The sequence below is a fragment of the Sciurus vulgaris genome (genome assembly GCF_902686455.1).
Source record: "Sciurus vulgaris genome assembly, chromosome: 15".
Lineage (NCBI taxonomy): Eukaryota > Metazoa > Chordata > Mammalia > Rodentia > Sciuridae > Sciurus > Sciurus vulgaris.
Genome location: NC_136476.1, coordinates 70508907 through 70521215, shown reverse-complemented (window position 1 = coordinate 70521215; position 12309 = coordinate 70508907). Strand labels below are relative to the sequence as shown.

General features: G+C 56.6%; 1 protein-coding gene across 9 annotated transcripts in view; it reads right to left on the bottom strand.

Annotated features, from left to right (window-relative positions):
* ZNF618 (zinc finger protein 618) overlaps positions 1 to 12309 on the bottom strand; it is a 158247-nt gene that overhangs the window by 51591 nt on the left and 94347 nt on the right. For 6 of the 9 annotated variants that reach the window (XM_079113632.1, XM_079113634.1, XM_079113639.1 and 3 more), the window contains exon 3: positions 5650 to 5909. In XM_079113632.1, the coding sequence (XP_078969758.1) occupies positions 5650 to 5909 (260 nt within the window). Of the gene's footprint in view, positions 1 to 3135; positions 3752 to 5649; positions 5910 to 12309 lie in introns of those variants that run through there. The other 3 variants (XM_079113640.1, XM_079113633.1, XM_079113638.1) reach the window with 1 other exon arrangement.

The window sequence follows — 12309 nt, the reverse complement described above, 5'->3', positions numbered from 1 at the left end:
AGCAGGCCTCCAACAGGTCCCTTCCCGCTTGAGACCACCAGATGGAGAGTGAGTCGCAGAGACAAGACAGTCTGGAGGGCCTCCAGGACCCCTCCCTCCCGCGTGGCTGTAGCAAGGAGCTGCACGCTGGTTCTGGCAGGCTTGGGCGCGAAGCCCTGCCAACAACCCATTGAAACAGGAAACCGACTATCAGCTGGCACTGTGAAGCAGGACCTGGCACCTCCACTGCCTGAGTTTGTCACAGGCCGAAACCCACGTGGCCACGTCTGAGTGGCTGTCAAGCTCTCTGCTACTCCTTCCAGAGCCCCAGCCCAGACACCAGCTCCCAGCTGGGGCTCCCTCCTCATCTGCGCCCCTCCCTGGGAGCTCAGAACTTGCCTAGAAACCCTAGGATTCCTGACCCACAACTGGTCCCTGACACCATTCCTACAGCCCACCCAGTGACTCCCTCTCCTCGCCCATCTCCAGGGGACGCAATCCCTTACACACCTATATTCAGGGACCAAACAGCTGCTCAGTCACCAAGTCCTTCCCATTACCAAATTGACATTGCCTCCTGACCTCTCTGTACTGGCTGGGCCTACCCAGAATGTGTCTGCTCCGTCTCCCGCTCCTCTCCTTTCCCCACACCTCCTCTCCCCAGGACACAGTCCTTCGCTCTTCCATAGGAATCCTTCTGGCGCTGAGTTAACTCTCTGATAACCTGGTTGGGCCACATCCTTCATGAGAGGACGGCCCAGCTGAGGCTGGATGGCAGGCTCCCTCCAAGGGCCTTGGCCCCACCACCAGAGAGCCCAGAACCACTCGGGTCTCTGCGCACCTGCACCCCCAGGCCTCCTCATCTGGGCCCTCCTCGGGATTAAGGACAAATGGTCCCATGGCACAGAACAGAGCCCTCACTGCTCCATGGCACATTCTGACCACCATCATGGGCATCCCCATCTCTCGGAACCAAGACACGGTCCACGAGCTGGTTGATCTGCTTGTTATAAATCCAGCTTGCCTTATGTTCATCTGGGCTAAGGAGACGTCTACTTCCAATTTTCCATTTCTAGCAGACTGTCAGGGACTGCTTGGTGTGCCGGGTTGAGAAGGATTCCGAGGTACACTGTTGTACAGTGTTCGGTTAGCAATGCCATCAACATGGCACTGGCAGTGACAAGAGCAGCACCTGAGTTTGTCACCCCTCAAAGAGGAGCTCCCGAGACCTCAACTGTGGTTCGGCCACTCCACAGTGCTGCCGTGAAGTTGTGCCTGGAGCTTGTCAGGTGGACACAGGCATCTGTAACTTGCTTCCTTTCACTTCCGGTTTTACCTAACCAAGGTCAAGTTCAGTAGTATCTGTGCTCTTCGTGCTCAAAAAGGAGGCTGGGGGGTCTCACCCCCAAGCCCCACACCAGCTCCAATGGCAGCGGTTTTTTTCCAGTGCTGAGTATTGAATCCAGGGGCACTCTACCACTGAGCTACACCCTCACACCTTTATTTTTTATTTGAAACAGGGCCTTGTTAATTGCCCTGGCCTCAAACTAGTGATCTTCCTGCCTCAGCCTCCCAAGTTGCTGCAATCACAGGTATGTGCCATGCGCCTGGCTGGCATGGTGTTCTGAGAGTGGGAAATGCCCTTCTCAGTCCAAGGGCTTCTCTGGGAAGCATGGCAGAAGCAGCAGCTCTGCAAATGTGGCAGCCGGCCTCTGGGCACCGCCGACCCTGGCTCTCAGTCCGAGGCGCTGCAAAGGCCAGAGCCCTGGATGACATCTGTGCTGCCGGGAACACCATTTGTCTGATGGCCTTTAAGGCCCAGTAAGGACCTGGGAGGCTTCTGTGGCACAGCACAGCAGGAGGTGGCCAAGTAGGGACCGTCTTCTATTCAGCAACGAAGCCCATCTCTGAGCCCTGAGCATGGCCGGGTGAGCGAAGCACTAACATGTGCCCCCGAGGGCCTCAGAACACACAATTCCCCACATGGGGCCACCAGGGCACAGGATGTACACTGTGGCATGAGTCCACTTAAAGACCCGGCTCTAACGAGCCTCCGCCCGCCAGGTCCCCGGGTGCTTCCCTCCTTGCTTGGCTTTCAGAGGAGGGTGCAATCAGTTCCATGAGGTGAGTGTCACCACCTTGCTATGCGACTCTGGCTCTCTTCCTTTCCACGGGCCTTTGACTGCCTCTCTATACAATGAGGGGACCAAGGGTGTCAAATTGATAGAACACGTAGCCCCACTACCTACTCCTGCATCCGGGGCAGACAGCCATTGATCATGCCACTCTTTAAACCCTCAACATGGAATTCCCAGAGGTAATTGCTCAGACTTGGCCCTGTAGGTAAAATCTACTTGCCACCTGGAGATGACACAAGTTCAGAGATTCCATTCTCACGCCCATTTTTTCTTTTTCTTTTCTGTTTTTTCTTAATGCCTTTCTTTCCTGGGAAGGCCAAGCCAGCTCCCTCTGAGTCTGACCCTCAGCAGCAACCATACCCTCCAGCAGGAAGCCTGCCCTGGGGACACAAGATGAGCCGGTGTGGCCAGCAAGGAGCGCTCTGGCCCTGCTGTGGTATAGTCTCCAAAAGGGCGGCTCCACCTGCACCTGCCCCTGGGCTGCTACAACTTCTCCCACAAGCCTGTGCAGAGACCGGGTTACTTAGACGCTTTGCAAGATACTCAAAGTCCCTGCATTCTCGCGAGGCTGTACCAAAAGGGAGCCCAGGGACTCGCCTGGCACCAGCTGCCTCCCCACTCCACCCTGTGTCACACTGGCTTAGCTTTTAGGCTGGGGGAGAAAAGCCAAATCCACTACTGTTCCTGCAGCTCGAAGAGCACGGCCCACTCTGCACACCAGCACCCACGGCTGCTGACGAAGCACGGTGGAAGTGCTGTGCCTACGCATCCTACCGCGTCCCATGTAACCCTGGGAATTTGCAACTGTGGGCACCGAGGCACAGAGAGGGCAAGGAGCTTGCCCAAGGTACCACACCTCCTACGTCAGAGGCTGGATTCACTCCCAGTCGGAGCAGCGGAGCTCATTCTCAGGCGACACCTTCCAGTGCTACTTTGGATTCCCACACCCAGGAGGTGGCTAGGACAGGAACGAGGCCCCATTCCACAGATGAGAGCAGTAAGACAAAGGGTCAAGGACCACACTGCTGAGCAGGAGCTGGGATGGAAACCAGTAATGTGGCTGGCACAGGCTGGAGGACCCAGCGCTCTCCCTGTGCAGACAGCTGGCCCAGGAAGACTCCCGACATTTCCCTGGCTGGGCTGCTCGAGGCTTCCCTGGTGGATCTGGACCCCGGCTCCATTCCAAGACTCAGATTCTGCTGCCCTTCACCGGGCATCTCCTGGTAAGCATGCGAACAGCTACTAATGAGTCTTAGGACACATGCCAAAGAGCGCAAGGGCTTGCACGCCCTCTCACCACCAGCGGGGAGCTCAGTCCTTGGCCCCGGGCAGCGAACACGATGGCAGCAGGTCAGGCCAACCCCTGAAGTACAAGCTCCGTACCAGACATTTCCGGATCACCCGATTGGATTCTGGCAGTGGGAGGATGACCGCTCCCCGCCTCCTGGAGGTTGGGTGGAGCCATGTGACTGGCTCGAGCCAATGGCTGTGAGCAGACTCAATACCTCTTCCTTTTGGCTGCGGTGCATGATTGCCAGTGTGAGTCCACCCAGAGCTTGTTTCCCCTCTGCCGTTTGGCTGGCAGAATTCCACATAAGGACTGATTTTTGTCTGAGTCCAGAGGAAGGCAGAGTCCCGTGGCCCATATGAACATGCAGTGTAAGTAAGAAATAAACTTTTATGAAGTTTTGTGGAGTTTTGCCAAGATCTCTTGTTGCTCTTAGGATCTTTTATTACTGCAGCATAGCCCAGCCCCATCCTGACAGTTACAGTACCACTGCGAACATCACTTCCAGAAGCCAGGACCTTGCTAGGTACTGTGGGCAGGAATGGCGAGCAAGGAGACAGAGACCAGGCAGATCCAGGGGCTCCAAACTCTAGGGGTTCCCAATCGCCTGGCAGAAACAGACACAGTGAAGGTCTCTAAAGAGACAGAGGGAAGTGCCCTAGTGACGGGCAGGGTGGAAAAAGAGCCCTCTGACCTGTGGGACCAGGGAAGGCTTCCGAGAGCAGGTGGCACAGTGTGGGCTGGATCTGGGAAATGGGGAGAGGCACTCCTGGGAGACGGAACAGCATGAGCAAAGAAGAGCAGACGGCTCTGCAATGAGAGGTCTCGAAGATGAGCAGGAAGTGGGGCTACGGAGGGCCGACGCCACAGCCGCGACTCGAGACGGAAGGGAGCCAGTCCCAAGGTTCCCCAGCACAGAGGGCATGGCCAGGGTTCTGCTTGTGCCAGGGCCTCCCTGCAGCCAGCGTGAGGAGCAGGCAATGCTGGGCAGGGGACACGTAAGCACAGCTGTTAGGGGCGCTGCCAGGACCCAGGCGGGGCTGTCCTGGCCTAAACGGCAGAGGAACAGTTGGGGGGGGGGTACAGTGGGGGGCTGATCCCAGTAGCTGGGGAGAAAAGGCAACAAGTCGAACAGGTGGGACAGACTCAGGGAAGACCCTCCCCCCATGGCCCTGAGGGCCACACACAGGACGCACACCAGGCGGACGGAGGCACTTGCAAGTGAGAAAAAGGTGGGCCAGCCCCAGACCAGCAAGGGCAGGCAGTGACAAAGGAGGTGGTAGCACTCCCAAGGCCACACCAAGCATGGGAAACGTGGAGGGAGGCGTGGATGGAAACGGACGTCCAGGGTCTGACCAGGCAGGGCGACCCTCTCAGGCTGAGGACCAGGGGCTTCACTTCACGGAGCAGGGGTTGCAAACTCGTGGCCCTTGGAAAGATAGTTCCACAAACATGTTCTGTTGGGCAGATTTCAAAAGTGCAGCTTGTTGCCAATATTGAGAGCCAAAGAATTCACATCACGATGTTCATTTCTGGAGTGTGGTTTGTGCCGAGATCTGGCAGCGCTGAGCCCGGGTCCCCACCAGAAGACTGGCTGAGGAGCAGCCGCCCTGAGTGCGTGGGGTGAGGGGCTCCAACTGGACACAGTCCCCACCACCTGTCCTGCTGGCTCTGCTCTGCTTACACTAAACAAGCATATTTGTTGGGCCTTGTGGGCAGCCGAGTCTGTGAGCCTGGCAGGGGTGCGGGAGCCCCGTGGGGATCCCTGGGGAGAGGAAGGAGAGAAATCGTTGATAGAAAGCTGGTTTCTACAAGGCTCCTCCAGGCAGGGCAAGGGGCAGACGTCACTGTCTGATCCTGACCAGGAATCTGCTAGAGCTGGACCTGAGCTGGGAGCTGCCCCCAGGAACTGTGACCAAACCAAGCGAGGGAGAAAGGCAGACAGGCACGTAATCAGGGCCACGCCAGCACCACAGGGGCACGAGGGACTCACTGGGCCCACTGAAGGTCCTGAGCCTTTGGCTTCAACAAGGGCCTGATGGACAGACAGAGTTTTGCCCCATGGGGCAGAAGGAGAACAGCCTGCAGACTGGACACAAATCCACATCTCAGGAGGGCAGGCCTGCCCAGGATGCTGCAGGAGCTCTCAGCCCAGGACCGGGCAGAGGCCAGGCCCTTTCCCCAGGACACTAACCCCACATTCCCACCTGGTCCTGGCCCTGAGCCTTTTGGCTGGGTGCTCACCAAGGGTCTGCTGGTTACGGACACCGCCGATCACCACGCAGATCTCGGCAGGCACGTCGCCCGTCCCGTCCTTGCTGACCGCCTTCTTCTCCTCCTTGGCCTCGCCCTGCCAGATCACCTCCTGGATGTAGTCATCTGGCAGCTCTGTCTTGACCTTCACCTCCGTCATCGTACCCTGTTCGGCACTCAGTGAGGCCTCAGCTGGCACCGGCTCTGGGCCCTCCACCTTGGTGCTCTTCTGGCTGCGCTTCAAGCGCTCCCTAGGAAAGAAGAGAGCGTGGTCAGAGTGGACACCATACCTGCTCCCCGGCCCACGTGGGAATCCGCCAGCACGAGACCCCACAGAGACACGTAAGGCTGTGAATGTAGTGAACAGCAGGACTCCCAGCCCACTCAGCTTTCCACACAGCCCCTGGGGCTGCCCCAAGGCTCCCTGGGGCTCCAAGAAACACAGTTCGAAGATTACTGGGCCAATATGGCTCCAACGTTGCTCATTTTACAGTGTAGGGAAGCAGAGGGCTAAAGAGGTCCGGATGTGCCCAGGTGACTCCTGGCCTCTCGTTCCTACTGCCCACGACCTGAATTACCAGAGCCCTCAAAGGGTGCCTCTGGCTGATGAAGTGTTTTTCTCAAACCTCGACGTGCATATGCATCAGCAAGAGACCTTGATAAAGGCAGGTTCTGGCTCAGTCAGGCTGGGCCTGAGACTCTGCGTTTCTGACTGGCTCTGGGGTCAGGCTGTGCCCGCTCCTCAAACCTCGGCTGAGCAGCTCAGGAGTAAGTGATCTGGCGCACGCCAAGCGCCTCAAGCGGCTCCCTCCCTTCCTTGGCAGGCGCCTCCAGATCTCGTCCAAGCTCTTCCCTGCTCCTGTTTTACTGACTGGGAAACTCCAGTCCCAAAAGGCTCCCACGGTGGCGCTGTCAGGGAGCCAGCCCTCAGGCATGGAGGTGGCTCTTCCAACACCAGAGAACATGCAGGCAGCGGGGTCAGCGTGGAGGAGGGCAGGGTGTGTGCTACTGAGGCTCTGTCACGGGAGGACATGGGGGCCAGGAGCAGACTCGTGACTGGCCTGGGCCACCTACAAATGCAGTGGCAGGCCAAGGCATGAGACCAGACCCTGACAGTCTCCCTTCAACGTGACTCTCCGTGTCACCCTGTGGCCCCATGTCCTTCTTAGGTGCGAAGCTGAGGTTTGCACACACTGGAAAGCAGGTCACCCTGCTAGCCTGGGCAGGTCACCCTAGCCATGCAGACCCCTCCAGTGCCCTGGCAGCACCTGGACTGTGACTTTCAAGGCACACGCAGGCAGGGCCCACTGAGGAGACCACTGAAGCACCATGGAAGTGCCAGGGCGGGAGGCAGGGCCTGGGCTCTGGTCCTGCACCAGCAAGGGCTTACGCTGTGGCCAGGGGCAGGACCCTCCTTGGGGCTCCGTCCGTCCCATCTGTCAGGAGCCTGGGTCTCGTCACGCCTGCTGGCCCCTCCTGCTGTCTCCCAGGTTGGAAAAAGGGTGGAATTTTGAGCCAAGAGGGTGGGTGGGGGCAGCTAACCAGGGCCAACTAGAGGCCACCTGGGAGGTGCTGCGGACCACACTGTGCCCCCCAGCCCATTCACGTGTCCTCATCCCTAACATGACCGTATCTGGAAATGGGGTCACTGGGAGGCAGCTGGGGTTTGGGTTTAATGAGGCCCCGAGGGTGGGCTCCTCATGACAGGTAAGGGGCTTCACAGGAGACCATCATCTTCTCCATGCAAGGACAGTGCGAAGGTGGCCACCCTCAAGCCAGGAAGACCCAACAAGCTGGACCCTGATCTTGACCTCTAGCCTCCAGGACTAGAGGACTGTCCTGTTCTGCTACCACAGCCCGAGCGCCAACAGACAGCAGGGAGGCTGACAGAGGACAGAGAGGGAGGCTGGTGCACCAGCCCCAGGCGGGCACTGCTGACCACCATCTCTCCACCCCAGAGTTGCACCAGCCACCTCCTCTCCCTGCCTCAGTTTCCCCATCTGCAAAATGGAGCCAAAGGAGTTGTCACGTGGTTTTTTCAAGCACAGGGAGAGCAGCCAGCATGTGCCCGGCCAGCAACCCTCTGGCGGCTGAGAAGGACGGGCCATGAGGACCATCGACACCCGGTGGGCCCAGAGGTGCTGCCCCCAGTGCCGCACACCACACCAGCAGACACTGTGGGGCTTTGGCTCCTTCCACATGGGGAAGCGAACATCGGGATGGTCGACCCCTCCGGAGCCACTGCCTTACTTCCTGAGGAAACACTGCAAGCTCCCCTGCTCCCGGGAGTCTTCAAACTCCTTCCAGGCCCAGCCACAGGCCTAGCAGGGGGCCCGGCTCACCTCCACTCTACACGCCAGGAAACCGAGGCCCTGACCCGTGGACTAACGTGCCAGAGGTGTGAGAGGTGGGCCTGGCACCTGTCACGGCATCCTGGCGCTCAGCCTCAGAAGGAAGCCTCCCCACCAGCAGCCAGGGTCACCCACTTCTGAATCTCAGCATCCAGAACAGTCGAAACCAAGTGCATCTGGGCGAGAGGAGGGACAGCAGTTCCTTGGCTGCTGCCGCCTCCACAGGGACACCCTAGGCTAGAGCTGCATCCTTGCAGGCTGAGCAGCCACTAGGCTCCGGGCAGCCACACAGGTAAGAGGCCCACAGGTGAGAAGTCACCAGGAACGACCGTGGCTCTGGAGGAGGAAGAGGTTCTGCTGCTGCAGTGGGTCAGAGGCCCCACCTCTGGAGGCACTCAGAGGCTGGCTGACAGCCCTGGGGGACTAAGGTGTGTCACAGAGTACCTGGCTGGGAAGGTGAATCGTCCCAGGACTAAATGGTGGCACGACTACCCTCAAGTCGTGGGTTCAGCATAAGTGACGCCCCCTCCAAGTCTCAGCCTTCATATCCACACAAGGGGGATACACAGCACCTTCATCACGTGCTGTGAGGCAGAGACAAGGCAATGTCACAGAGGACCCGTGGCAGTGCTGCCAGGGCAGATGCTTCCCGGTGTCCCCCATCCTTAGTTATGAGGCAGGAGAGAGGAGCGAAGGCTTAAGTGTGTCCCCCAAAGGTTCACATGCTAGAGGTTTGGTCCCCAGGACGCCAACGTGAGAGGTAGAGACCAGTGGAGGTGATTGGGGTCTCAGGGTGCCATCCTCAGCAGGGACAGGCACATGTCACAGCATGAGTCAGCTCCCACCAGAGTGGGCTGCTATACCTCCGTGAGCCTGATCTCTAGCCCACCAGCTTCCAGTCTCACCACATGATCTCCCCCTCTTGAACACATTCCCACCACCGTTATGCCATCTACCATGAGGTCTCACCAGGATCCAGGGCAGCACCACACCCCTGAACCTTCAGAACTGTGAGCTAAATAAACCTCTTTTCTTTTTTTCCTCGTACCAGGGACTGAACCCAGGGGTACATTTGACTGACCCACTGAGCACCACCCCCGGCCCTTTTTACTTTTTTTTATTTTGAGACAGGGTCTCACTAAGTTGCTAAGACTGGTTTTGAACTTGCACTCCTGCCTCTGCCAGCCTCCTGAGCTGCTAGGATTATAAACTTCTTTTCTTTATACCCAATCTTCAATATTTTGTAACAGCAACAGAAAATAGACTAATATGAAGAGTGAGCAGAGTGTGCAAGGACAGGCTCTTACATGGCACAGACTTTAGTGCATAGGCTGTGGAGTCTGACTGACAGACATTCAAACCCCAGCTCTACCACGGCTGGGTAATGCGACAGAGGTCTGTGAGGGAGTGAGGACCTTGTCTAGACCAGAGACAGGCATGCTGTGGAAGAGCTGGCAATGCACCATGTTTATCAACATGAGAGAAACTTTTGGTGTTCCCACCACTAGCTGAGACTACACGGTGCTAACAGTCGGCCAGGCCTGCCTGTCCCGAGGTTCACTGGGTGTGGAGACAGGATAGGAGGTGACAGAATGGCCTTCTCCTCTGAAACTCTTCACCCGATTTTCTTCACTGCCAATGTGCTGAATCTGGACAGACTCACTGTCCCGTCCTGCTCTGGAGGGCCTCAGTGGTACCGGGACACTAAGGTGGGGCAGGAGGAGTATGGCCATCTGCCTACTCACATGCCCTGTGACCTTGGGCAAAGGCTCCTCTCTGACCCTCACTTTGCCTGTGTGTCAGAGGGGACCATGACTCTTGCTGGCTGCAGGGGCGGGAGATGACACCTGTAAGGAGCTCAGCCAGGGGCCTGCATGGAGAGGATGTACTCAGGTGGCCATTGTCCATGTGTCAATGACTTAATTTATGATGTCCTCCTTGCCTCTGGGAAGGCTTCAGAGTTTGCTGGAGTCTGGGTGAGACTCCCTGCCTGATCGTCATGTCTACCTCGCACGCACAGGTGACTCACAGCTGGCCTCCCACAGCGTGCTAATGAATCCATCTCGGGGCACTGGTCACCTTTCTGACCTCCCTGTCTAGCTTCTAGCTCATCACCTCATCTTACTTCCTATGCAGCCCTGACCACTACCTGATAATATCTTATCCATTTACGACTCACCAAGTCGTTCATACCTAGGAGCAGGTCTTGTCAGTCTTGAGTATTCCTAGCATCCAGCAGGCACACAGTAGGTGCTCTATAAATACTGCACTCAGTTAATGACCAAAAGAATACCCATCTCCTGATAAGAAGGCATGACAAGCCTCCTGCGCCTCCCAAGGGTCCCCTGGGACGGAACAGATCCTCCAGGTGGGTTTACAGAGTTGAAGGATATCCATTTGCAACAGGCCTGGGTAAATGCACCTTGGGAGAGCCCCTTTCCAGACACACCTCAGAGCAGAGCCGCGCACTGAGTCAAGATTCCCCATCCTCTGTCTCTTCTGCAGAACTATCAGCCCCAGGTAACCTGGAGCTAGCAGGTAGGGAGCAGGGCATGGCTCCTCCCACCGGAAGACAGCCTCTCCTTGGTTCCTTCACCCACACCCCGCACCCCAACACTCAGGCCACGCTGGGTGATGCAGCTGCAGCCGTGCAACCAGCCTGACCCCTTACCCAGCCCACGGAGGAAAGGAACCACCCTCCTTCACCCAGGTGCACAGCATCTCATGACCCCCCACCCCCCGCCAAGGCCTGATGGCTTCAAGGACGCGGCAACTTCCTTTTCTTTCCCCGACTTTTGCACTTCAGATTTACAAGCCCAACAATGCTTTTCTCAGATGCTCTGCATTTAATTAGGTGTCCTAATAACAATGGAATTGCAGAAGTACTTATATCACTTTGAATTAGTGGTGCAGCTCCTTCTAACTTCCTTAAAAATTTTTTTTCATATATCATTTTTTAAAATAGAGCTCATTATTTTAATTATATCCATTTAAATGTACAGTGGAGCCCTTGGATATTCTCAGCACGAATCATTAGGTATATTAGTGAAAAAGCACTCGGAATCTATCTACATGCTGACACTCCATAATCTATTCTATTTGTGTCGCTGTAAAATAGATTTATATATAGATAACTACAAAATAGTTGCTCAAGATATGCTATGAATTTTATATTTAACCCGAGTCACACTTCAACATAAAATCCAAAGTCGGGCACTAAAAGGATATTTTCAGTAAGTACCTGCTATATGTGGTCACTGGTTACTGCTTATGCTGGTCTGCTGGGAGGGACGCCAGACCAAATGGGCCCCTGTCCAAGGAGACTGGGAGCCCTGGCCCTTCTCTCAGGCAATAGTTCTCAAAGTATGGTCCTGGAAGGACTTGGGGTTCCACCACAAAGGCTTCGAGGCACCCACAAGGATGGATTAGGGAGGGTGGTTTTAGAGTTTGGACCTAGAATGTCCCCCAAAGATTCACATGTGGAAGGGTCAGTCCCCAATATAACAGTGTGCGGGGGTGAGGCCGGGGGGGCTGGACCACTCTGAAGGCTTTGCCTTCATCAGTGGATTAACCCACCGAAGGCTTTGCTGGGAGGTGGTGGAAACCGGAGGAGGCGGGGCCTTGCTGCAGGAAGTGGGTCACCTCTCCGGCCCCTTCCTGGCTGTCTCTCGGCCCCCCAGCTGCCGCGAGGTGAGCAGCTTTGCTCTGCCAGGCCTCGGGTCATGATGTGCTGCTTCATTTCAGGCCCGAAGCAATGCCGCCAGTCGGCCTTGGACTGGAACCATGAGCCAAAATGAATTTTCTCCTCTAAGTTGTTTACATCAGGAATTCTGTCACTGCTGACTAACGCAGGGGGTCAGGTAGAGAGGGACCCCACTCTCTCCCCTTCCATACACACAGCTTCACCTCCGGTTCTGACATACGCACATTTGGACCTCTTCGTCTCTGTAGTGGGGTAAATGTTGACCCCCGCCCCTGCCAAAAAGAGATCTGTCCACATCTGATCCCAGAATCTGCGAATGAGACCTTACTTGGGGCAGGGCCTTTGCAATGTAGTAGTTTAGGGTGTTGGCACTGAGCTCAGCCTGGAAACTGGTGTGGACCCAACATGTACCAAGGGGTCACTGTAAGACAGGAAGATCTGAGACAGAAAGGGAGGAGGCCGTGTCACTGCAGTGACAGAGACTGGAGTGCTGTGGCCCCAAGTCAAGGAATGCTGAAGCCACCAGAAGCAGAGAAAGGCTGACTGCAGAGGCCCAGAGGGAGCACACCTCTGCGGGCACCTTGGTCTCAGGCTTCT